General features: G+C 46.4%; 1 protein-coding gene across 2 annotated transcripts in view; it reads left to right on the forward strand.

Moving 5' to 3' along the window:
* Positions 1-24,721, forward strand: part of LOC144163096 (neprilysin-1-like) — a 68,973-nt gene that overhangs the window by 41,703 nt on the left and 2,549 nt on the right. For both annotated transcript variants that reach the window (XR_013320828.1, XM_077693897.1), the window contains exons 11-19: positions 2,368-2,445; positions 8,257-8,369; positions 13,409-13,467; positions 13,828-13,879; positions 18,099-18,166; positions 18,402-18,532; positions 22,136-22,201; positions 23,249-23,353; positions 23,624-23,700. Coding sequence is in view for 1 of the 2 variants with exons in the window: in XM_077693897.1 (XP_077550023.1) it covers positions 2,368-2,445; positions 8,257-8,369; positions 13,409-13,467; positions 13,828-13,879; positions 18,099-18,166; positions 18,402-18,532; positions 22,136-22,201; positions 23,249-23,353; positions 23,624-23,700 (749 nt within the window). In the remaining variant the exon portion in view is untranslated. The remainder of the gene's footprint in view (positions 1-2,367; positions 2,446-8,256; positions 8,370-13,408; positions 13,468-13,827; positions 13,880-18,098; positions 18,167-18,401; positions 18,533-22,135; positions 22,202-23,248; positions 23,354-23,623; positions 23,701-24,721) is intronic.

Below are 24,721 nucleotides of genomic sequence, written 5' to 3' on the forward strand. Positions count from 1 at the left end.
CGCTAAGACGATGATCGTTTCTTCAGCTCTACTTGTAGAGCCGGTAAGAAATGTTGCTGTTGGCAGTGTGCTACCATTCGTCCTGACCATGGCCGCCGCGTGTGCGTTCGGAAGCGGTAGCTCGCGGCGTCCGTGTAGCATGCTTCGGTTTCTGTAACATATATACCTTGCTGTAAGAAACTGTGCGCGGTGTCGCCGGTGGCCAGCATTGCAAATCGGATGCATGTACTTTGGAACTGGACGCTCCGTACGGCAGCTCACGGGATCGCTGTCATGCTCTGCAGGGTGTAGATTGTTGGTGGAAAGGAGCAACCCTACGTGCTTAGCACGTTGGGCTACTGTTTTCGTTGGGTTACCCTGCAGCAGTTACTCAAGGTCGTTGCTTCTGACAGTTCTTGTGGGCTTCAATTACTTCAGTCAGGGTTTTATGCAAGCCCAGGTGGAGGAGGCGGTCTGTCGATTTGAAGACTGGTAGCCCAAGATCTGTTTTGTAGGGTTTGCGAATCATTATATTGCGAATCATTTTTCTTCTTTCTTTGGTCTTGGGAGCCACGTAGGGTGTCCCATAAGTGATTCTGCTGATCAGCATGGCCTGAAGAAGTATCGATTTGTCTGCTTCTTTGAGTCCATGATGGAGGGAGGACATGCGTTGAATAAGATGAGCCAGCCGGGCCACAATCTATTGAAGAGTAGGAAGCATTTCTGCTCCAGTAGCGTCATGGTGGTAGGAAAGTTTCAGGAATCGGAGCGTTTGCACTGTAAGAACAACTGTGCCCTATGGTGACTATTGCATCTGGAGTCGGTGCAGCCAATCGCCCCCGATCCCGCAAGCGCATGATGAGTGCGGCAGATTCAGAAGGTGCGCACATTAGGTCGCTCGTTTGCAGGAATGCCAATATGGTGTCGATTACTCGTTGTAGAAGATCTTGCTGGTGGCCTGAGGACCCTTTAGCGATCCGCAGTGCTAAGTCGTCGGATCACAGTGCGTGGGAAAAATCCTCCATGGAACTGAGCTGGGCTAGTAACCCCCCTAGAGCAGTGTTGAACAGCATAGGTTAAATCACCGAGTCTTCGGGGGTGGGGGGGGCGGAAGTACCTTTGACTGGTGTGCTGAACTTGCCAGAGACTTGGGGACCCAAGTGAAGGGTGGTGCTGCGACCTGTGAGAAACTCACGCACATATTTGGGTTCGGCGGCTCTACAATTGACTGTTTGCAACCTGTTGAGGATGGCTGTATGGGTGGCATTATTAAACGCAACCTGTACGTCAAGTGCTAAGATAGAGCTAGGTTGATTCTTACTCAGGTTGTTGATAATGAGCTCTTTTAGTGGTAAATGGACATCTGGAGTGGACAAATGAGATCTAAAACGAGACATCAGAATACCTCTCTCCTCAAAGTAGTCGGTGAGCCGGCGTGCAACGAGGTGCTCGAACTCGAACAACTTGCCGACGCACGATGTTAGAGAGCTAGGGCGCAGGTTATCGATGGCTATGGGCTTGTTAGACTTGGATAATAGAGTTATCACAGCATGTCGCCAGTGCCCCGCTACCATGCCCTGAGTCAAGTGATGGTTATAGCACTACGGTAGCGACTCCTGGAGTTCTTTTTCGGGTTCCGTTATCTGGTCATGGGTCTGGTTCCGTGCTGAGGGTTAACTTGGCGAAGGCTTGAGCCAGTTTGGTGATAATGAACGGGGTTTCGAGAGCGGGGTTTGCCGCACCCATGTAATCTGGATGGTTGATTGCTGTTGTATCATCCCCGAAAATCTTGGTGCGTACGTTGCCGGACAGTTGGTCAGGCGTGGACGGATGGTTGTGCGAGAGGCGGGTGACATGTTGGGCCGTGGATGTCTTTGATGATGACGAGCCCTGAAGGTGTCTCAGTATGCACAAAGTCCGCTGGGTCGTGAGTGCCCCACAATTGAGTGCCCATTGTGGGAGGCAATTTTTGGGCGTAATTAAAGGCTTGCTGAGTGATCGTAGCAATTTTTCGTTTTATAGTCCGGCGTACTTTTGGCACCACCACCTGTTCACCAGGCCTCTTCTGGCAGCGCAGAGGTGTTCGAGGTAGCTGCCGACCATTGAGGTATCAGAAATTAGGGCTGTGAACATAGTATGGGCCTTCTGTAGGTCGTATAAGCGCTGCGACCATAACTAAATGCTCTTTTTTGGTTATGGTAGGATTGTCGGATCCTGTCAGAAGTTAGACCAGTTGGGGAGATTGGCAGTTCTGATTCGGCACTGGCCAACTGGATGTGGGAGCGTTAGTTTGTGAATGAAGTGGTCGCTCCCAACAGTACCTGTCCGGGTCATCAGCTAGAAACATATTTATTCTCTTAAGATCTTGAAGGACAAATCTTTTTTTAGTTGCAGGAAATGGGAAGAAAAATTGCCTATCCACAGTGGCTACTGAACTCAATGTACCTTGACAACATCTATAAATACGTAAGTACTCCTCAACCTGCTAAGTAGTACACTGACCAGCGATGCTAGTTACGTAAAAATACCAAATATATAGAGCTGAAGCTTGGCGCCTCACTAAACAACTGGAAAGCAAATTTAGGTCAGCACAACGGGTCATAGAACGACAAATGAGAGGAGCAACACTTAGGGACAGGAAACGAGCTTCCTGGATCACAGAACAAACACGATTAAATCATAATTGAAATTGAAAATGTGCTTGGGCTGGTCATATAATAAGAACGGACAACCGGGGGATCAGCAGGGAAACGTAGTGGCGGCCACCGGCCACCAAAAAGGAAGTCAAGAAACTGACAGGCAATAACACGATGGAGCGATGAAGTAAGGAAGTTCGGGGGCACAGAATGGACTCGAATGGCGCAGAACGGGAGCGGTTGGAGGTTGATGGTGGAGTCCTGATGATGATGTGATGACGATGATGATGTTGATGATGATGGTTGATGTTTAGTGGCGCAAGGCAAACATAGGCAAAGAGCGCCAAAGAACGAGTTATTTAGTGAGTGATGTAATCAAAGATATCAAAACCAGTGTATAAAAGTAAAAGTGATACGAACCAAAAGACAATAGAAATTGCTGGTGTGTACGGCCAAGATGATTATGCGTGATAAGATAAGAGCTGTAAAAAATTTATCTCTGCTAAGAACTTTAAAACACGTTGGACAGAAAAAATTGCGTCGTCCGCTAGAAAGTGTCATGGGTGCAGTGGAATGTGTCATCTGTAGAGCTCAGGGAAATGTTTGTCTCGTGCTGTGTCAAGTGCCTTCCATGTGATTAGGATGTGAACTACGGATAGGCCCTCCCCACACCTGCTACACATGTGTCTCGAAGATCCAGTGAGCAGGTGGGAGTGCGTTACGTGTGTGTGGCCTATCCGTAGCCTAGCAAGGGTGACTTCAGTGTGTCTGTTGTGTGAGTCAGTTGTGTATCGTCCGAAGTGTGGTTCTATTGAGGATGATGATGATAGGTGTTTAGTGGCACAAGGCCAACACGGGCAACGAGTGCCAGAAAAGAAATTATTTAATCGTTGATGAGACCGTAAATACTAAAACCTGTGAGTAAAAATAAAAGTGACGCAAAACAAAAGACAACGGAGATGGCTGCTATATAGGGCCAGGATGATTAGACGTCTTTCGTCCATGACACATTCTGGCTCCCACCCTGTACTCCTCGCAATGCCGCTTCTGTGAGGCTCCGGGCACGCTTTACCACAGTGTGTGGGGCTGTGATAAAAACCCTAACCTACCCCCTCTGCCCTTCCCCTCCCCTGAGCACTGGGAGAGAGCACTGTCCAGCTCGGACCCTGATGACCAGCTTTGGCTGGTGAAGAGAGCCCAAGAAGCTGGACGGTCTCAAGGGGTCGACTCTTCCCCAAGGCGAACTTCTTCATAAGGACGTTTATTCCTCCTCCTCCTTACACGATTCCAGGCCTTTGCCCTGCAGTGACGCTGAGTAGACTCGAACAGTTATTTGTTGAGCACGCTGAACCCACGGAAACGAAATTCAACCGAAAAAAGAAATAACGGTTAGCGGTTCGCGACGAGACGGTTCGACCATCAGCTTTTGACAATGCGCAGTCAGCACAATTCGGTGCTTTTCGTTTTCGCACCATCGGTTGAGGAACTTCTCACGCACTTTCCCCTTCAGATCGGTAAACACTATCAACGCTTTGTACGTCGTCACAACTGGAGGAAATGTATGCGCAACAATATTGCGATAGCAGGCTACTGCTGGTGGCGCAGCCAGTATGCGAAACAGAGAAAATGCGATATCGAATTGCAGGCGGTATTAAAACATCGGGTTTTGCCCTTCCCTCTCCGGGACTGTTGAAGGGCAGTAGGGTTGCAAGGTAGCTGCACTGCGCAATCGCGAAGGCAACCACCCGTAATTGGCATACTTGATGCATTTCATAATTATCCTTCAAAAGGTCGCATACGTGGAAAGTGTAAATATTAGACAAATGGAGCCACAAAGAACTGCTCGGTGGCCGAGCCACTGGCTGGTGACCACAAGGAGCGGGTTCGACCACCGCACCCGGCTGCCGGTTTTGTAATCTAAACTGAAAACGAGAACTTGCATGTGTAGATTTTGACACCCGTTAAGAGATCCTAAGGTGGACTGAACTGTTTTGTGGGCCTACATTATACGGTGTACTTCATAGCACAGCAGTACCTTCAAGGCAACAAACACTCCAAAAGTTTTGCCAAGAGTGTTTCTTCGGGAAAACAAGAAATACAGGTTCCCCCACATGCTTTCAAGTTATTCCACGCCGACTTTCACAAACGAATAAGTTATTTCACACACGAAATATCTCACACAAGAATAAATTCTGCTCTTTTTGCTGCATTCACCCATAGAATAATGAAAAAACCAGAGGAAGATCTTGCTCTACTACTCTACAAAGTTCTACTACTCCCTATATTTATATATATATATAAGGTAACTAGAGACAGAGACACACGAGAGAGACATTAATAATGAACATAAAAGTTTACTGACGTTTCAGGACGATGACTTTTTTCTTCAGAGTACAGAATAAGTTGGTTTCAGGGTTATATATATACAGAAAATGTAGCAAAGGCAAGGGCAGGGCAACGGAAGGAAGAGTTTGTACATTGGGATCATGGTTGGTGGGTAGCAAAGGAATGAAAGAAGTGGAAGAGGGCGGAGAAAAATAAATAAATATAAAGAAATATAAAAAGGATAACAAGAAACCACACTCACGCGGTACGAACATGAGAAAATGAGCCAAACAAGAAAAGAAACAAGAGAAAAATAAATAACCAGGTAATTCCCCCCTCCCAGTGGCAACAGGGGTGAAAGGGGGTCAAAACAAGATATGCCAATTCACGTGTTTGACATCGGAAAAAAAAATCAGCCACGCGGAACGAAGAAGGTCCAAAGAAGATATGCCAATACACAGAAAGGGCGAACATCTTCCCATACATCTGCCCTTCTAAGAATCAGGGTCAGGTGATTGAAACATGAGACACTAGGCTTATGTTGGTGGGTGGCAAGGGTCGTGCCCAAAAGCAGTAGGACAGGCAGTTTAGACAGGAAATGAGTGTACATTTTTATACAAAAAGCAGAATAAAAGATAGGGTCAAACAAGTCATGAAAAGAAAGAAAACAGGAGGCAGGTGCACGCGTATGACGCGGCACCGGGCGGTATGCATCTGACCGGAGCATGGTACAGTTCAGGGAACGCCGGGGCCAAAATTTGCATGCTTCTCCGCCTAGCATTCGTCCACTAGCCTATAAAACATTTGCATTATCACAACTAGAGTTCACGTCCTCAGTTTGGTCTCCCTATCAAAATTATTTAGTTGACAAACTAGAAGCCGTACAAAATCAGGCGGCTTGGTTTATATCCAAATCATATGACTTGAGTTCAAGTATTTCAAAAATAAAACATAATGTTTCACTACAACCATTGCATATCGGACGGCAAATCGCGCTTCTATGCACGTTTCACAAATACATTAATCCTACCAGACCCTCCCCGTTACCTACTGTAAGCCATTTTTCCACATCACGCAGATTATACAGTTAACGCAGCTTCACCAGAATCTACCGCACCACAAACTCTTTCAATGCATCTGCTCTCCCACGCGGTATACGGTTGTGGAACGATCTCCTTGGTAATATCTCATCGCTGACTAACCCTGAAATATTCCGCAATCACTTGCAGAAGCATTTTTCCATGTAAAACCACCAAGCAAGAACACTGGCGTTTCTTTCTGTGACCACCATGATGTTTTCTTTTTTTCTTTCTGTTCTTTTTTTTTGCGGTTGCAGCTACCACACATGATGTTATTATTGCTTGCAATTATTTTCTCGCCACTCTTGCTTGCTGTTATCTTCTTTTTCTCTTTTTTCACTGACCTGCCGCTGTATTATATATCTTGGTTTTGTATAACTTTTGTTGTTATTTCTTGATTATCTTCTCTTCTTGCCCCCCTTACCCAATGCCCTACTGGGCCTGTAAGGTACTTTCAATAAATAGATACATACATACATACTTACATACATACATACATACATACATACATACATACATACATACATACATACATACATACATACATACATACATACATACATACATACATACATACATACATACATACACACACACACACACACACACACATACATACATACATACATACATAGATACATACATACATACATGACAGTGATAGAGAAGTGCGCGGAGTATACTCAACCCCTATATATAACTTTCATAGATTATGAGAAAGCATTTGACTCGGTCGAAACCTCAGCAGTCACTCAGGCATTACGGAACACGGGCATAGACAAGCATTATGTAAGAATACTAGAGGATATTTACGATGGGTCCACAGCTACCATCATCGTCCATAAAGAGAGCAGTAAAATACCGTCAGACAGAGACACAATCTCTCCATTGTTATTCACTGCGTGTTTACAAGAAATATTCAGAACACTGGATTGGGAACAAGTGGGAGTAAGGGTTAATGGAGAATACCTCAGTAACCTCACATTTGCTGATGACGTTGCCTTACTAAGTAACTCGGGGGACAAATTGCAAAGCATGCTTACCGCACCAGAAAAACCGAGTAGAACCGTGGGCCTGAAAATTAATATGCAGAAAAATAAAGTAATGATCAATAACTTCGGGATACCACAGAGATTTGAGATAGGTGGCGAGGCAATGTAAGTGGAGGGCGAATATATCTACTTAGGCCAAGTTCTGACCCCGGATGCAAACCATGAGGCAGAGATGATTAGAAGGATGAGAATGCGGTGGAGTGCATTCGGCAGGCATTTTCCGATAATGAATGGCAGCCTACCATGCTTTGAAGAAGAAAGTGTATGACAGCTGCATCTTACCGGTACTCACCTACAGGGCAGAAACTTGGAGGCGCACTACGAGGGTTCAACTTAAATTGAGGACGACTCCACGAGCAATGGAACGGAAGATGGTGGATGTGACATTAAGAGACAAGAAAAGACAGGAGTGGGTCAGGGAACAAACGCGTTTTAAGGACATATTAGTAGAAATTCAGAAGAAGAAATGGGCGTGGGCCGGGCGTGTAATGCGAAGGCAAGATAACCGTTTAAGGGCAACAGAGTGGATCCCTAGAGAAGGCAACCATGGCAGGGGCCGGCAGAAAGTTCGATGGGCATATGAGATTAAGAAGTTTGCGGGAATAAATTGGTCGCAGTTACCGCAGGACCGGGATATGTGGAGATTAATGGGAGAGGCCTTTGCCCTGCAGTCGGCGTAGAGAGGCTGGTGAGGATGCACGACGGGCAAGTTTATTTGCAGAAACGTTGGCTATACAGTGAGGCCGCTACTTGTTCCAAGTTGCGTAGTTTTTGTATATAGGCGTACTATTGTACCTTCGTTTTAATTTGGTCTGTTTATGTGATGTAGGTATCGTTTCTCTGACGTAAGCATCGGTGACCAAATATCTTTTGAAATTTGCATACTGCTGTGTTAGTAGAGAGTTTTAGCTAACCGTTTTCGACGGTCCGCTCGGGTATCAGCGGCACGCTCAGCGCAACCGGAGCCAATGCCGTTCGCGGCCAAGCGCGGCGCGCATGCGCAATGGCGCTCCCGCTGGCTATCGGAGCGGAGCGGACCGTGAAAAACGGTCAGCTAAAACTCTCCAGTATCCACATTCGGAATGATCGGTCTAACTCATGTACTTGATGCACTCATTCTGAATTGCTTGAAGACAGCTGGCCTCTTCAAGGTAAAAAAAAATAAATTTGCGACCAATTTTTCAGGTCCCCCGACTAAACAGGAGTACTCCGTTCCTGTCTGTGTGGCTAAGCATAGCGGCTAATAACAAAAGAGCTATGCTAGAGAAGCTCAGAAAGCCTTACGACAGGGATGAAACGTAAGTGGCTAACAATTTCTTCCGAAACTTGTTGAGTGTACTAGAACCATCGAGTTAAAAACTACGTAATAAGTTCAGTGTTCTTCCACTCTGTGAAGACGTGTGACCAGCGAAGCTGTGGTCCGTAATATTAGACTCGTCTGATCGGCTAACAATCACAAAATTGGTGTTCGGATAGTTCCTGTAAAACAAGTTATAGCCGCATTTTGTAACCGCACATCCTTCTTAGATGGCCTTGTATTGCCAGCAGACAGTAATTCTGTAACATCTACAATTACAATGTGAAGTAACTGTTTTTGCATGTAGCTATATAAGTACGTACTGCCTTTAAAGCAACTATTGTCTTTGAAGTAACTATATAAGTAAATCAAACTCGATGTATTGGTAGCGTCATATAAGGGGCTAGTTGTGTTATGTTGTGACCGCAGGAAAGATACGTCTGCACGCAGCGAAGTCGAGACCCAAAGTGTCGGCTGATTCGTAACGCACGCATGCTCGTTCCTGGCGGCGCGCGCTCTCTTCGGTGGCGGTCTGCGTACTAGTCAAACTGTATATTTTTGTCTACTTTCGCAAATGCAAGACTTGGAGCCATTTTCTGTAATCACGCTCTCTCCGTAAACGGCCACGATTCACTGTGAAACCAACAACGTGGAAAAGCCAGCTTACAATGAGGAAGCCCACATCATGAAGATGGTAATGATGATGATAGTGGTAGCCCCTTCGTAGCGGGATGATGACGTATCATTGTACCAAAAGAACTAAGAAGAAAGTCATATATCTATGTTTTGCACTCTTCGTTTAATACTAGCGCTGTTCTTAGGGTACGCACGAAAAACCTATTAGGCCCAAAATACTTTTTCTGTTACAGGTGGTAGCTGTCCTGGGCAATATTCCCCTCCGCTTTTCGCCCACCAGCATTCTAATCTTCTTTTCGTAGGCTCGACAGCCTTGAAGTTAATTCCCTCGGTACTACCCTTACATCCACGGCTCCTGGAAGTCGAATATTTCCCTCTAGCTTTGGATGCATACCCTCCCATTTTAACACTATGTGACGCATAGTTTGTTTCTTTTCCGCGGACCATGCATACCCATCATTTTGTGTATGCTTCCGCACTAATCTCTTAGTTCGCAAGCAACCTGCTCTGGCCTCAAAAACCAAAGCACTGCCTTCCTTTGGAATTATCGTAGAAATTTTCCTTTCTGATGTCTAATTTCTGATGTTTAATATGACACCGTGTCCCATAGTCAGCAACACCTGTGAACACAAATCTATTGCTAAGAAGGCATATTTCAATGGCAATATAAGCCGTCTTATATGAAAACAAAAAGGCCCTAGGACATTAATTTTTATTTCTTTATTAAGGAGGAAAAAAGCGAACGGAAAGGCCGACAGGTTATCCAGGCTTAGAACCAGGATTGATACTCGACCCTGGAGAAAGGGTGTGCAGGGAATGAAGGACAGGGCAGGCGAAAAAGAGGGGATAGGAGCGGGGCCGCGTATACACCTTAGTCCCCCTCTGGGCACTATATAGTCTTTGAGCTAAGCCTGTATCCTTCATAAAACTCTGAAGGACTTTTGTTGCCTTCTGCCAAGTGGATTTTAGGGGCCAGATGTCCTATGGTAGTCTCTACTGTAAACGGTTGATTCTCCAATAGGCCGAGCTCGGCGGCAAAAACACGTCTTTCCGATGAATAGAGGGGGCAACAACAAAGCACATGATCGATTGTCTCTTAAACTTCGCAGGCGTCGCAGTGGGCACTACTGGCCATCTTGATGAGGTAGGAGTAGGCTTTGCTGAAGGCCACTCCAAACCACAGTCTACAAAGTAAAGTAAACTGTCATCGAGACAGCCCGCACAGAAGGCGGCGCTGGAACCCATGGTTGTGGAGGCGCGGATGCACAAAGTCCGGTGTATTCCATTGAATAATGGAGGTCGTGAGCGCGAACTGACGAAGCCCCTTAGCGACACCGCTCCTTGAAATTGGCAGCAAGGTTGTGCTTTCCCTGTCCTGGCATGTCCGGACCGCTGCATCCGCCAAAAAATTGACGATTATTTCACAGTGGTTTGCCAGACACTGAAATAAAATATTGCCACGGGACATACCGGTGGGCAATACCCCTCAGCGCCATTACGAAGGACCAGCGCCGATGACGCCGAAGAAGGTTCTGGCGTACCCTGCGCTGGCTGCAAAGTACAGCATCACGTATTAAACATCATCATATTATCCGATTGGATGGCAGTTATATCGGCATTAACTTCCTCTTAAGACTCTCCATTGTACCGCACACTATTATTTTTTGTTCCCAGGCACGTGAAGGAGGTACGCAATCTTGCGTCCCTGGCCATACGGACATCAGGGGCAACGAGCTAGAGGACCATTTAGCTAATCTCGCTGTCACAACTCCCGTCCAATTTGGAATACCTAATTGGCTCTTTTTGCATCTTCAAGATTAAGTCAGACTCACTTTTATCATTTGAAGAGTATCAACATTTAAAGTTCGGGTGGAATGTTCATTTTTGTGCTTCTCGGCAATGCGAAGTGACCTTCACAGAGCTGCGCTGCAGAATTCCAAGGCTTAATTTCTATCTGTTCAGATCAGGACTTTCACCTACGCAACTATGTGTGCGGTGCTAGGTCCCTGAAACAATGGAACATTTTTTCCTCGACTGCTGCCGTTTCTCAACAGCTAGACAACTGCTTTTGAAGGACCAAATTGAGCATTTTGTATTGACTTTTATGATTCCACTTACATTATCTATTGCGCATCAAATGTGGGGTTTGCAAAAAGGGATATATACAACTGCATTCAAACTTTTCTCTTGCTTCAGGTCGTCTTGCTGAAGGGTGCTAATGAATGGCTAATTCAGGTTTTATTCATCACTAAGTTTCCTTTTACGGCCTCTTTACGAAAATCATTTAGTATTTTGGGGTCCCAACGTATTTAAACAGCCGATTCAGCACTGGCGAATCCCCCCTTGTGGGCACGTGCCAAAATCATCATCATTATCATCTATCTGATCACCACCTTGTAAATAATGTAGAGATTGTTCGCCTTCTTCATGGTTCGTCTCATCTGCTCGGCCGTCACGTTACAATATTATAGCCCTTTATGACAGCCTGATGAAATAATTCTCTAATTTCTGTCACTACATGGTGGAAAGGACCGTAGTCCATAGCAACTTGGAAGCTTTGCAGAGCGCCTTTGGAGTCGGTAAGAATATACCATTTTTGGGGAGGAGCTTTCGTAAAGTATTGAAGAGCTTCACAGATGGCTGCAAGTTCAGTTGCCGTCGAGCTCGTGACTTGGGCGACAAGGAATCTTGATTTGCCGCGTTGTGCGTCAACAGTGCGAACAATATACGTTGCCCAATACCATCCTATAGCAACTTATATGACCACTGAGACGCTACGCCTACACATCGGGCACTTCACGAGGCTACCATGTCAACAACTTCCGCAGCTTCCTCGAAGTGACCACGCTCTTCATTTGCGGCCATCGCCTCAGCGCACAGGGCCGAAGTACCGTGGAGTTACACGCCTGCGGTCACACCGTTCTCCTCGTCGTAGTGCCTGGAAACCCCGACATTCGTCCCCGTGTTCCGGGCATTGGAACGATGGCCGACTCGCCACCACTGGCTCTTAGAGAGTTTTTCATGCAGTTACTGCACGAACAAAAGAGCGGTGATAATACCATCATAATCAGCCAAAAAATTTTTAATAATGTTTTTCATACGCTGAAGGTATGATGGTGGTGGTAACACGCATTTATTTTATGTATAAGGGATACAAAGACGCCATGTTACGCTTTAGCGAATTTTGGTGTCTAGGGGAGAGGAATTAGGTAATGAGAGTCGGGGAACAAGTAGGATACATCCAATGGTACATACAATTGGGTGTGGAATTAAAGGAAATGGTGAAGATCAGAGTCCTCGACGAAGTTTCGTAGAGCGAAGAGCAGGTGCCGTTCGTCGCTCTGATTGGAAGTGCCTGGATAAAGCCAATCATTAAGGCTCGGTGGGATTGCCAATTCTACGGTTTTGAAGGCTTGTTCGCGACAGTCGGCAAAACGAGGACGCACAGTTTTACGATCCCGGAAGTTAGAGGGGGTAACGTAAGGGGGCGCTACACTAGCGTGCGATTCTTACCTGAATCGCTTTTGCTACCGGAGATAATTTGATGCATCCCAGCCATAGACAGCTTCGCTGTAAAATAAAGTGTCACAGAACTTACATCAACGGTGCCAGTAATAGATACTCTACATCAGCTTGTTCTTATACTGAGCAGTGAAGCTAGTCCACTTTAAATAGCTTTTCGCCCCCAAGAAAAGGCGGATATCGCTCTTAAATGATATCGTAAGATATTTCGATAGAATTAAAAATTAGACGTACGATATTGTTATCTAACATACGTTATTTCAATGATAATGTTTATACTTATTGCCATGGGTTTTTTTTTATTAGCGTATTAATTTTGCTTGTTTGTTTATTTATTGGGATACGTAGAGCGCCCAAATTTGAGCTTTAGCGTAGTGGGTTGAAAAAACATAACAATACAGAGGATGAAAACCTTCATGATAGAAACCAAGTAAAGTAGGCAACTCATGATTTGAAATACACACGTTACACATTACCGGGGGTCCACTCTATTAACGAGTCACCAAGGTTTCTGCTTCAGTCGCCGCGTTGTTAGCTTGAACTCGGATACGAAACAAGATACGAGCGATTCACGCATTAATTTGCAAAAGGAAAGCAAGTTTGCTGCAGAACTCTTAACCTTTCAGAAACTATTCTTCTTCAAGGTCCGGTCTTAGAAAACTGTGGTCTGAAGTGCCCTTAAGAACACCGATGTACTGCCAGAACTGCTGACTGAACGCTCATTGTGTATATAAAGAACTTACTTTCATTCTGGAACACAAAGCTAGTTGACCCAAAATATCACAGTTAAACCTTCACCTCATTACGCCAAGTACGAAAAGGAACTCTTGCTCCACCATGCTCCCCGTTCATTAACTGCTTTTACTTTTTTGTTGCATTTAGTTGGGCTGTTGACCCAGCCGTGGTCAATGCCGCCTACAACCCAAGTGGAAATGAAATGGGTAAGAAAGTGCACGTCTTCTACAGAACGTCCTCATCCACAATGCTGGGTAGGAGTAGTTGACGTCATTTATGCTGGCACGGAGGCAAATTGTGAACCCGTCGAGTACGAACAGCCTGTTGAAACGAAATTTGAAAAATAAGATAATGTTCGGGTTTCACCAATTTGTTACATCCGTTTCCATTACGCGTGCGATTTCGAGCGCAATTTATTAGATACATCCACACGTAATTGTACCTTCGTACCTTCCAGCGCAGATATATCAATAGAATTGCGTGACCTTTTTAGGTGCCAATGTTTTTCCACTGAACATTTGCCATCTATGCTTCCAAAAATAAAAATTCAAAATTTTTTCTTCCAGTGTACCCGGCGGCAATCCTTCAGGGCGTCTTCTACCAGTACGGTCTTCCCTGGTAAGCCTAAAAGTGGGATGTAGGCGTATTCAGAATATTTTGTACACTTTTTAACGCAGAGGCTGGAACCTATGGTATTGGTAATTTCCAGTTCCAAAGAACCCTATGTCGTGCAAAAAAGGCAAAATGGTTTATAGTTTTTCGTGCGAACCAAACATTAAATATTTTTCGTGTAAAAAAAAAGCTTGTATTTTTGTCAAACTACCCAACTACGGGTGATCAATGCTGCTCTGAATGATAGAACCAATTCTAAACTCGGGGGTTAAATACGCATATTTTTCTTTTTATTTATTTATTTATTGATATGTAGACTTCAGGCTAGATATGAAAAAGGCCGTTAATCTCAAAACTTTTCTGGGAGTGCAGCCGCTGGTTACAAGCACTGAAAGATGACGTCATCTGCAAGATTACTGTATTTGATGCGCCGTGGTTACGCCTTGTTTGCACTGATCGTTGGACAACGCCTCTGCAACACAGCGCACATTCAATCCCTGTCTAACGCCTAATTAGCAGCTTCTATACATTGACCGGTTAGGGTTGTCTGTCGAGTATTTTCTGAAACCTTGGAAAACCAAAGCCCCATAATTTTTTCTCTTCTAAAGCAATAAAGATGACGATAGGAGTTTGGCAATACCGAGGAGCCTCGCTACAGGGAGCGTCAGGGGACCGGGAGCATATTTTGTTTGTTTGGAGTTTTATTTATAAAGATGTGGGATCCAAAATCTAGGTGGGAATCCAAAATCTAGGTAACCATGGTAACAGCACACCATGGACACCAAGTACTGCTGAAATTTGAAAGTGTGTGTAAAGTCCTGTAAAGTGAAAGTGTGGTTAAAGTGTATGTAAAGTGTGTGTAAAAAACAACAGGGGAACAGCGATTAATCGCCAGCCAAAAACGACAATTTGTTGGCTTGTGCTGGCGCTCGCACCCGTTTTTTTTTTATTTTAATGGCGCCACCCGCATTCTGCTGGCTTCGCAGAGACAATACAGATTTTTTTTTTGTCGTTGAAAGAAATCCATTTGCATTTGCGCTGCAGATTCCTCCTGTGCAGGCATTACCCGAGGATCAAAGTCAGTAATTGCCTATAGTCTCTAACAACGGCTCGAAGGCTTCCTCTCACCCGAACACGACTGCAGGTACATCGCATATGCAAACACGAGATGAGGGTGCGTTGTCCGCAGTGCGCAAGAAGAAAATGAAGGAAGTTCACACTAACGCGCAAGACTCGAACGTAGCGAAACTGTACCCAACCGTCACGACCATTAAGGCAGTTTAAGGGGCCCTAAATAGGCTTCCGAAGGTCGCCATTTCAATCGCGCAATCGCTAGAGTACCCCTTCCCGACAACGTATACCAAATATTACTCACCTACGTAAAACAGGGGCCGCACAAACACGAAAAAAAGATTTCACTTTCTCTCCTGGCTCACCAACCATACCTTGCCGCCACACCGCCGCGCTCTGACGCAGTTCTATCAGGCTCTGACGCGCCTCTATGACGCACGAGACATTGCCCAGTACGGCGCCGCGAACGCGAACCACAGCGACATCGCTCACCGTGCAACCGGAATCTGGTGGGCGGAGCATGCGCGTCGAGTGCTAAAAAAAAAGAGCTTGCTGGGCTTATCGCAGCCAATGACTGCACGTACATCAAGGAGGGTGATGGAATGCCCTGTTTATCTCGGTGGTCTTGCGCCGCGTCGATGACGTCGTGACTTCCACAGTGCTTCGGAGGAGCTACTAGAGGAGGAGAGCCCCAGGCCTTATGGGTGGCCCCTTTTAATGAGCGATAACTCGGCTAATACTTAACGCATGTAAAGAATTTTTGCGGGATGACGTTCCTTGGATAGTACTCCAGTGACTGCGGACGCAAAATTGTAACATTCGGCAGCCTATTTAAGGCCTCTTTAAGTCCACGATTGCAGCCGATTTACTTTTTCTTCGCTGCCGCAATGGCCTTTACTCCATATTTCTTACTATAACGGTGAAGAAGAAGCAAATCCAAGAAGTAGAACAAACGAATGGAAGGCGCACACTCAAACTAGGCGCACGCAGGTGTAACGTGTGTCCTATGACGTGCTTTGTATCGAACAGGTAACTTGATGTTGTCCCCACAGTCAAAGCCCAGTGAGTAAGCCGTTTGACTCTCCGATACTAACTCTCAGTCGTAGAGAAGTGGGAACACCGTGTGGCATGTACCAGACTGCGTGTGCAACGAATAAAACACACCTTGCAACAGCGACCGAAACGTGCCGCTGAGTAGTAAACTCACCACACGTGCTTCGCCGTACATGTTCAAAAGGGTTGGTGGAAGTAGTTTGGCTCAATCTGTAGTTTGGCTCAAGTAGTGCCCATTTCACATTAAATGCCTTTATTATGCCCTGACTTGATTAGCGAGCATTGCTGTTCTGTGTACGGCTGCTGAGTTTACATTTCGTGACAACTTATCCGCATTGTATGGACGCTTTTCAAAGCCGTCGGGGCCGGTTTAGACATGCCTCTGTTTACGTTTCATTACATCCGCCTCGTGGGAGATGGTATTTGCAACATGGACCTTTCTTTTGTCTGTTTACCGCTAGCCTGCATTTCTCTAGCCTCATCGCGTTCATCGATCAACACTTCGAGAGCTCACGACTTCTCACAGAAGGCGAGGCTGCCTACAAAACGAAAAACGCCGTGGTGTAATGATTTGTGGTAATGGGCAGGTTTAGAATAGGAACACCCAGCGGTGGGGACACTTAAGAAGTTAGGGGGACGCAAACTGAATACGCTGGGTGGAATCAGTTTTAAAGAAGGGTCTTTCCCAACAGCTCACAGCCGGCTTGGCATGCCCGGATACTCAGAACTCTATAGGCTTAGCGTCGTGGCAAATATGTGACCGCCGCTACCGTACGAATTGCGACTGACAATCCCTAACACAACTTCACAGCATCCTGTCATCCCCTTTTTTCGCGCGTGAAAATTTGTTTTCGCGATGATTGCCATTTTAGCGACTGGTGATCGTGATACCTGCCCCAACCTGTGTCAATTTTCGCGTGCAGGTAGCGCATCCTTCGTCCGCTCGTCGCACCATTCGTGCTGGGTCACTCACCAGCCTTCTAACCCGGTCAGCGCAGGGGAATGTAGGCCTAGCCTCACGGCACATATCTGATCACCGCTTTCAAAATCACCGCGGATTGCAATTTCTAGCACATTTCTTTACCACACTAACATCAACTTTCTCGCGTACCGAACTTTTTTCTTGTCATCAAATTAATTTCCAGGAGCGGCGACAAGCTTTTGCACCCGCGGCCTGTACCAGTTCGAGCTGCCTTGTGGGTCGTACGGCCTGTGCGAGCCGAAAACGCTTCAAGATTTTCTGGCTTATCTGTTTTTTTTTAGAACGACGCGAGAAATCTAGAAATTCCGCACAGCCATCGTCGTAGCCCACAACGTATAACGGGAAAACAAGCCAGTGTTATGGCTTACATCGGGTTTGGTCGCATACGTCCGCACACAATTTGCTCTTCAATGCACAGCGCAAACAAGACAAGGGCGGTAGGGAAAGCCAGGAACGCAGGCGCTGACTTACGACTGATGTTTATTGATTTGACGGGTGGCATATAAGTGAATTCAAGAATGTGGAACACCAACTCGCCCAAACACCAACGTTAACCGCATACACCACGTTGCTCAATCAGCTCGCAAGCAGCCTGCCATCATAGATAGGTTCATAAAGTCCCGAGGTGGTCAAATGGCGCTTCACACACCGAGAGACAACTTCAACGCTTAGAATAACAAAAAAATACATTATGAACACCGAAAGCGCGTATTGAACGAAGTTAAAAACGAGGATCCAATGAGTGACGTCCACACGATCGCAGCGCCGGCATCCCCTGTGGTAGTCCTCGCGTCCAATATATTATATGAAATTCTACGCTGAACCGTGGATGGATGCTACCTTAACGGCGACGCGTTTGTACACCTAGCCGTGGTTTTAAGTTTGTTTTTGGTTCCGTTTACGTGGTGGTGGGAAAATTTGAGTCCCGAATAACGAGTATTTTTATACAATGCCTTAATACAAAACCGCCCAACTGCGAGACACTCGTTCCCTTGAAGCGGTTTTTTCGTTTAATCGACTGGCCTCTACCGAGATTCCGGTGCAGTTTAGTACATTCGTACATCCCCACCAAAAAAAAAAAAACAATGAAAGAACATATTGCGCTGTCCGTTTGTGCAGGTCTATTAACATGGGGGCCATCGGAAGCGTCGCTGGACACGAGCTTACACACGGCTTTGACGACGAAGGTAGACAATTCACTCAATACTTATAATTCGGGTTGCGCAATTTTCTCTGCAAATATTATTGTCCTCAATATGCTCAATGTGCACGCTAATACAATTGTATACAATCATTAAAAGGTGGTTTTCATTCAAGGATGAGTTAAAAGGAGACGCCCAAATTGTGTATTTCCACTACATAATTTCTTCAGTACAGGACGCAATCGTTCTACGTTGACCATTGTTTTTGTTGTCCTTCAAGGAAGTCAGTATGATGCAAAGGGTCGGTTACGGCAGTGGTGGAGCAGCGGTAGTCGACAAAAATACCGGGAAAAGTCTCAGTGCTTTGTGGAGCAATATGGAAGTATTTATGACCAGGAAGCCGGAATGAAGGTACAGTGACCACTTGTTTTATTTTTTGAAGTAAACTATTAAACGTTGGCGAGACGACAAATGAAACATGTCGCAGCGATGCTTGCTAGGCGTCATTGCTACCAGCTAATCAGCATCTTGATATGGTTAAAAAGCGCGACAACAGATGACAATTACACAGGACGGGCGCAAGACATCCTCCGGTCCTGTCTTGCATCCCCGTCTTCTCGCGCTTTTTAACGATATTGATCTCGGTAAATCAGCCTGTTGAACAATTTGTTTTCCTCGGTTTAATATGAGGTATCTTGCATGTCCTTTTTCACACGAAGTTCGACTTTCTAATATTTATGTTTAACCATCCCGAAGCATTCTTCGCAGGTGTTCTCAAGCCTCAGCAAACATGACGATGTCCCTCCGTTAATTTCAAATGACTTACATGCATGTCAGGAAACGTTACTCGACTCTTTTACTTATCCCAATCAAGCTTTCTAAATACCCATTTCGCACAGGCTATGAACCATTTTGACAAGATCACATCTCCTCATCTGTCGCTATTACTAATGCAGCTTTTCGTTCTTTTTACGAAAGACTATCCTGCCCTGCATGCCTTGTTTATGTCATCCAAGATCCCCTTGTTAGTTTCTATCAGTGTTTCCATTACTACTGAATGCTCCGGTCACTGCGCGGTGTCTACTCAATCCAACGCCCTTTCGTATTCTACAAATTTCATGTAAATTGGTTTATTATTATTGACACGAATGGGTTTGACTGCTGAGTAACTTTCCTTAAAACTGTCATGTTGCAACTCTCACTCACTCCCACTCAGCCAACCCACACAGATTCCACCGACCGACTCCCTTATTCCGCCCGCCACTCCCGCGCTCTCCCCACACTCCACTCCCCTCCCTTCTCTTCCCTCAGTTGAGATGATAATGATGGCGCTCTCGCGTAACGCCCTCTCTCGGTGTCCACTGGCACCACCATTACAGGTCTCTCCCCCCTGAAACGTGAATCCACCACTAAACATTTTCAGCGTCGTGGCACGGCGTCAGCTGATCTGCTCGCGCGTGGCCACAACGACGCCCCGTCTTGGGGTACACTAGGACAAAGTTATTCTGTCCAACACCTTTGGCTGCACCGAAGGGGCCTGAACGTCGTTGTGCTAGCTTTGAAGAGAATCCCTTGGTAGCATCGCTGAGGAAGTGGCTTTCAAGCAGAACGAGATCGCCCTCCTGTGTTGTTCGCGGCCGCCTGTGCCGATCGTAGCCAGCCTTTTGGGTGAGCCACATGTGCTGGTGTTGCCTGCAGAATTCGAGCACTTCCTGCAGGCACTTGGCGACTTCAGCTGCGAATGCACGGTAGGCTCCACGTCGTGTTTACCTTCTTCCTGCGTTCATGGGGTGCTCAGCTCCCTGCCATAACAAAGGAAGGCGGGCGTGCAGCCTGTGACCACGCTTTCGGCCGTGCTCATGTCAAGCATAATTTCTGGGATGTGCCGGTCCCAGTCTTTATGGTTGGAGCAGTAGGCCCTAAGGCACTGTTTGATCATGCCGTTATAACGCTCCACCATTTGCCCGGCAGGACGGTATGGCACTGTGTGCCGGTCTTGAATGCCCCAGTGTTCAAGGAGGCCCTTCCACACACTGCTTACAAAGGGCTTTCCATTGTCGCTTGAAATAGCGACGGGTGTTCTGTGCCTGCAAAAAAACCTGGATCATGCAGTCTATCACACTCTGGCTGGTTGCTGACCGTAACGGGAAGCGTTCGATGAACTTGGTGAACTTGTCGATCACCACGAGTAGGTACTTGTGGCGTCGAGGTGACATTGGTAAAGGCCCGACGATGTCAACACTGAGCTGCTCCATGAGAGCAGTGGCTCATTGGCTGCTCATTAGCCCTTCCGGTTTCTGCCGGTGCGCTTTGGTGCGTTGACAAACCTGGCAGCATCGCACATACTTGGCTATGTCGGAGCGCAGACCCAGCCACACGAAATGTTGGGAGATGCATTTCAAGGTGTTGGAGAAGCCAAAGTGGCAACTAGTTGGGTCGTCGTGTGACAATCATAGGATCAACTTGCGGAGATGGTTTGAAATCCAAGTCACCTTCCTTTTACCTCGATGCTGTACAAGCAAGGCACTGTACTCCAGCTCTGTCGTCACCCCCAGTTCTCTGATTAAAGGTTCGTCGCTGTCACCGGGCGGCAGCTTCCCTCCCTTCATAACAGTTCGCAGCCTGCACAACATGGTGTCTTGGTCTTGTTCTTGCGCCAGGAGGTTTGGGTTGTTTAAGACAGTCGTGTCGTCCTGTGCGGATACTGCAGCAGCTGCTTCAAAGCTGATTTGTGGGCTGGGCTCCGGAATAGCCGCTGGGAACAGTGCTTCGGGCAGACTTGAAACTGGTACTTCCTGTAGCTGAAGAGGAGCTCTGCTCAGAGCGTCGGCTGGCACATTTCCTAGACCCCGCCTGTGCTTGATTTTCCAGTTGAACCCCTGCAGACGTAAGACCTAACGCCTGACACGCGGTGATGTCTGGTCTCTGGTGAACATCCAAGATAATGAGGAGTGATCGCAGTGGACCTCCAATTCCGTAAATTCGAGGTATGGGCATTATCATCTCCTGCTTGCAGAAGCCCCGCTGCGATGCCGAGTCCGCTGGCGTCTGTTTCCACCACAAATGGTCTGGTGAGGTCTGAAAGGCTAACAGCAACATCCTGGGCCAGATACTGCTTAAGTGCCTTAAAGGCTTCATCTTGCTGCGGATCCCAATGCCATCGTTGCTTTTTCTTGAGTAGTTAAGTGAGTGGCCGTGCAGTGATGGAAAATTGTGTCATGAACCCTCTGTAATAACCGGCCAGTCTCAAGAAGACCTGCAGCTGTTTGCCTGTGGTTGGTTGGTGATATTCCAGTATAGCAAGTAATTTTTCCTTGTCCGGCCTACATTGTCCTGGGGAGATTTCACGACCGAGAAACTTCAGGGATAGGCAGCCCACATGCACCTTCTCTGGGTTTATGGTAAGCTGTGCTGAGCTTATCCACCTCAAAACCTCCCGGACATGCTCGACGTGGTCTTCCAGAGTTTTCGAATATACCAGAACATCATCAAGGAACGCAATTGCATACTGGTCGTTCATTTCTTCTAGCACTCGGTCCACTAGGGTCTGGAATGTGGTAGGGCCGCCAGCAACTCCGAAAGGCATCTTAATGTACTCGAAAGTTTCTTGATGACAAATGAATGCTGTCTTGGGAATATCCTGTTTCCTTACAGATACAGGGTTCAGATGATAATGATGGCGCAGTCGCGTAACGCCCTCTCTCGGTGTCCACTGGCACCACCCTCACAAAACAAGCCTGCTATCTCTGAATGTACGTCACGTAAAAACACTTGCTGAGGGATTTGGTTGTTTAATTCAGTTAAAGTTACCTGATTATCCTTCGACTGGAACGAGGCTTCATTTGGTCCCTTCATAGACAGCATAATCCTTACGGAAGCCAACGCGTCCGTGTAGTATTGGTGAACCTATTGGATCCGTCACTGTACTCTTCATGAAACACTTACTTGCTTTATTTTTGCGTCTTTTTTTGATTGTGTATTTGAACAGTAATAGTCATGTTCTTTTTTTGAAAGCTGAACGGGAAAAATACGCTTGGAGAAAACATAGCTGACAATGGCGGCCTCCGAACTGCGTTCAAGGTAAGACCTCCCCTCTCTCAATGCGAGCTTGGTGCTACGACGTCGTTCAGCGTTTTGCAGAGAAAACATCAGGTTGCTTTACTAATATACTAATTCGAAACGCAGCCAAGTGCTCAATCTATCCTAGCGGGTGTAAGCATCCCCGATTCACCAGTCTGGTAACCAATATTCAATAACGATGGCGGGGCTTGGTTCTTTAAAGACTGCGCCTATTCATGGAAAATCACATCATCCGAAAGGCGAACGATTTTCCATATGTAAGTCTGACGCCATAAAAAATCTCAAGCATTCAGAACTTCTGTTATAAGTTAGTTCTAACATGCACGTACCCGCAAACACAATTCGAAGTTAATCGAGTTGCCCGTGACGGATCCCTGCGAATTCTGTAGCGTCGCATCTCTCTGCTTCGCGCACTTGAGCATGTGCTCTACGCGCACGGTTTGTTGGGGCTTCGAAAGACGGCACATAATCGCCTCTCGCGCAACTCAACCCAGCCGCATCTGTGCACTACGCTCAACATGCCTTGCATTCCACCCGTCTTGTTCATCCCATTTATCGCTTTAGATGTCACTCTTTCCGATGTTCAGCCATCTAGCCATTCCGCCCCATCACTTCTATTCCACTCTCTTTGCCGTCCCCTCGCTGCACGCTCCATTTTACAACGTTCTCAAGCTGTCACGGAAGGCCTGGTCGAGAAGCTGTACGCAGCGCACGTCCACCACCTCTACGACTTAACGTCCACCTAGCGATGAGGTCGGCAGCGATGCGAATGCAGCGCCACCACATCCAGCGCTGCCTCCGGCTCAACTGACGTCACCTCTTTTCGCAAGCTATGTCGTTCTATACCCGTCTGTCGGTCTCTACTCACTAATTTGCGGCGCTATTTTTGCCGACGTGCCCCATCTGTTTCGCACACAACCAAACGAACTGCACATATAAAATGAAGCATCAGGCGTGCTTGACATTGAACGGCAAAAATCAACTGCCACGAAAAAAAAAACTCACATGTACATTGAAACCTGTCTTTGCGTGTGCTTTATTCGACAGGCATATAAAAACATCATAAAAGAAGAATGCGACGGGAAGGACACCCGATTGAAAGGACTTGAGGAGATGTCCGGAGAAAAGCTGTTTTTTATATCCAACGCTATGGTGAGTATCCTCTCTTACGTATCCAAACCATCACAAGCTGAGTGAATTCGCAGCTCGCATCAGCTCGCATAACGTATTGTTGTAAATCACCTGACGGGAGTGTTTAATTAAAACTTTGTTGAATCAGAAACTAATAATGATGTCTGCACAGTACAAAACCCTTTCTTGAGTGGTCTTTTCTTGCGTGATTAGAATGGGCTGGTTGAATTTTATCATGTGTCACTAACCTAGCGTTGATGAAACTTGCTGTTATGCCATCTTTGCTTGTAGGCATGGTGCAGCTTGATGCGTCCAGAGGCGAAGAAGTTGATAATCCAGTACGAAGAACACAGCCCCAACGAGTACAGGTAAGATGTTGGTTGCAATACTTGTAAAATAAAAAGTAAATCTAGAAATGTAGGCGATGTTTCTATATCTAAACAAACACGTCAAAATATTGTTAGCCATACAGGTTTTCTTAATACCCTAAAACAAATTGTCACATGAAGGTAGCTCATGAAGTAGCCCATGAACCTGCTCAATAAATTTGGAAACTTCGTCCCGCGCAACCGCTTTCATCAATTGCTCTCTTTCATGCAGCGAATAAATTATGCTCAAGTTGCATACAAACTGGAGGCGACTACTAGCGTACGCCATTGGAGCCAAATTGTCATTAAATAACAGATGTGTCTCAATGGCTGGAACGAACCCCCCGGGCCACGACTTTTACCACCTTTTTATGTTCTGCTCTGCACTTTGACTCAATATATCATATGAGAGCCAGCACTAAGTTTGGGAAGTTGTTGCGGGTATTTTTTTTTACTTCGTGTTTTTGCCGCGCGGCATATGATAGGAGGTTTAAAGATGTGAAGAGAGAAGAAAGTAGGAAGGCAAGAGAAAGAGAACAAAGTAGAGAGAGCGGGGCTGCCAAAAGCGCAGATGGTCACGAAACCGATAGGTTTTCGAGTCTACAGGTATGCATGCAGTCCGGTAGCGTGCAGAAAGTCCATCAGCGAGCCGCAGTATTTATCTTCCTGCACCCAGAGGTTGTAGTCATACGGTTTATTCCACCGGAGACCAATCTTTCTGAGTGCGTCGCCTCGAGCGGTCCTTGTTCCCGCACACGTCCACAAAAGATGCTTGGCATCAGCTTCAGCCGCCGGAGACGGACACTTGGGTCACGTTCCTGGGTCGAAGTGTCTGAAGTCCCCGAAGTCCCCAAGTAGAAGTGACGGAAGATGTGAGGGCCACCCCAGCCCGAAGCCTCCTGAGAGAAATTTCCTCCCCCCGGGGAAAGATTAGGGGATTAGGGGGCAGGGAGCAGACGCACGGGGGAATTAGGGCACGTGTGTACCTTTTCAGAAGAGATTTCTGAGGTAAAATCCGGCA

This window comes from Haemaphysalis longicornis, unplaced genomic scaffold (assembly GCF_048455015.1).
Source record: "Haemaphysalis longicornis isolate Haplotype H1 unplaced genomic scaffold, Haemaphysalis longicornis Haplotype H1 scaffold_12, whole genome shotgun sequence".
Classification (NCBI taxonomy): domain Eukaryota; kingdom Metazoa; phylum Arthropoda; class Arachnida; order Ixodida; family Ixodidae; genus Haemaphysalis; species Haemaphysalis longicornis.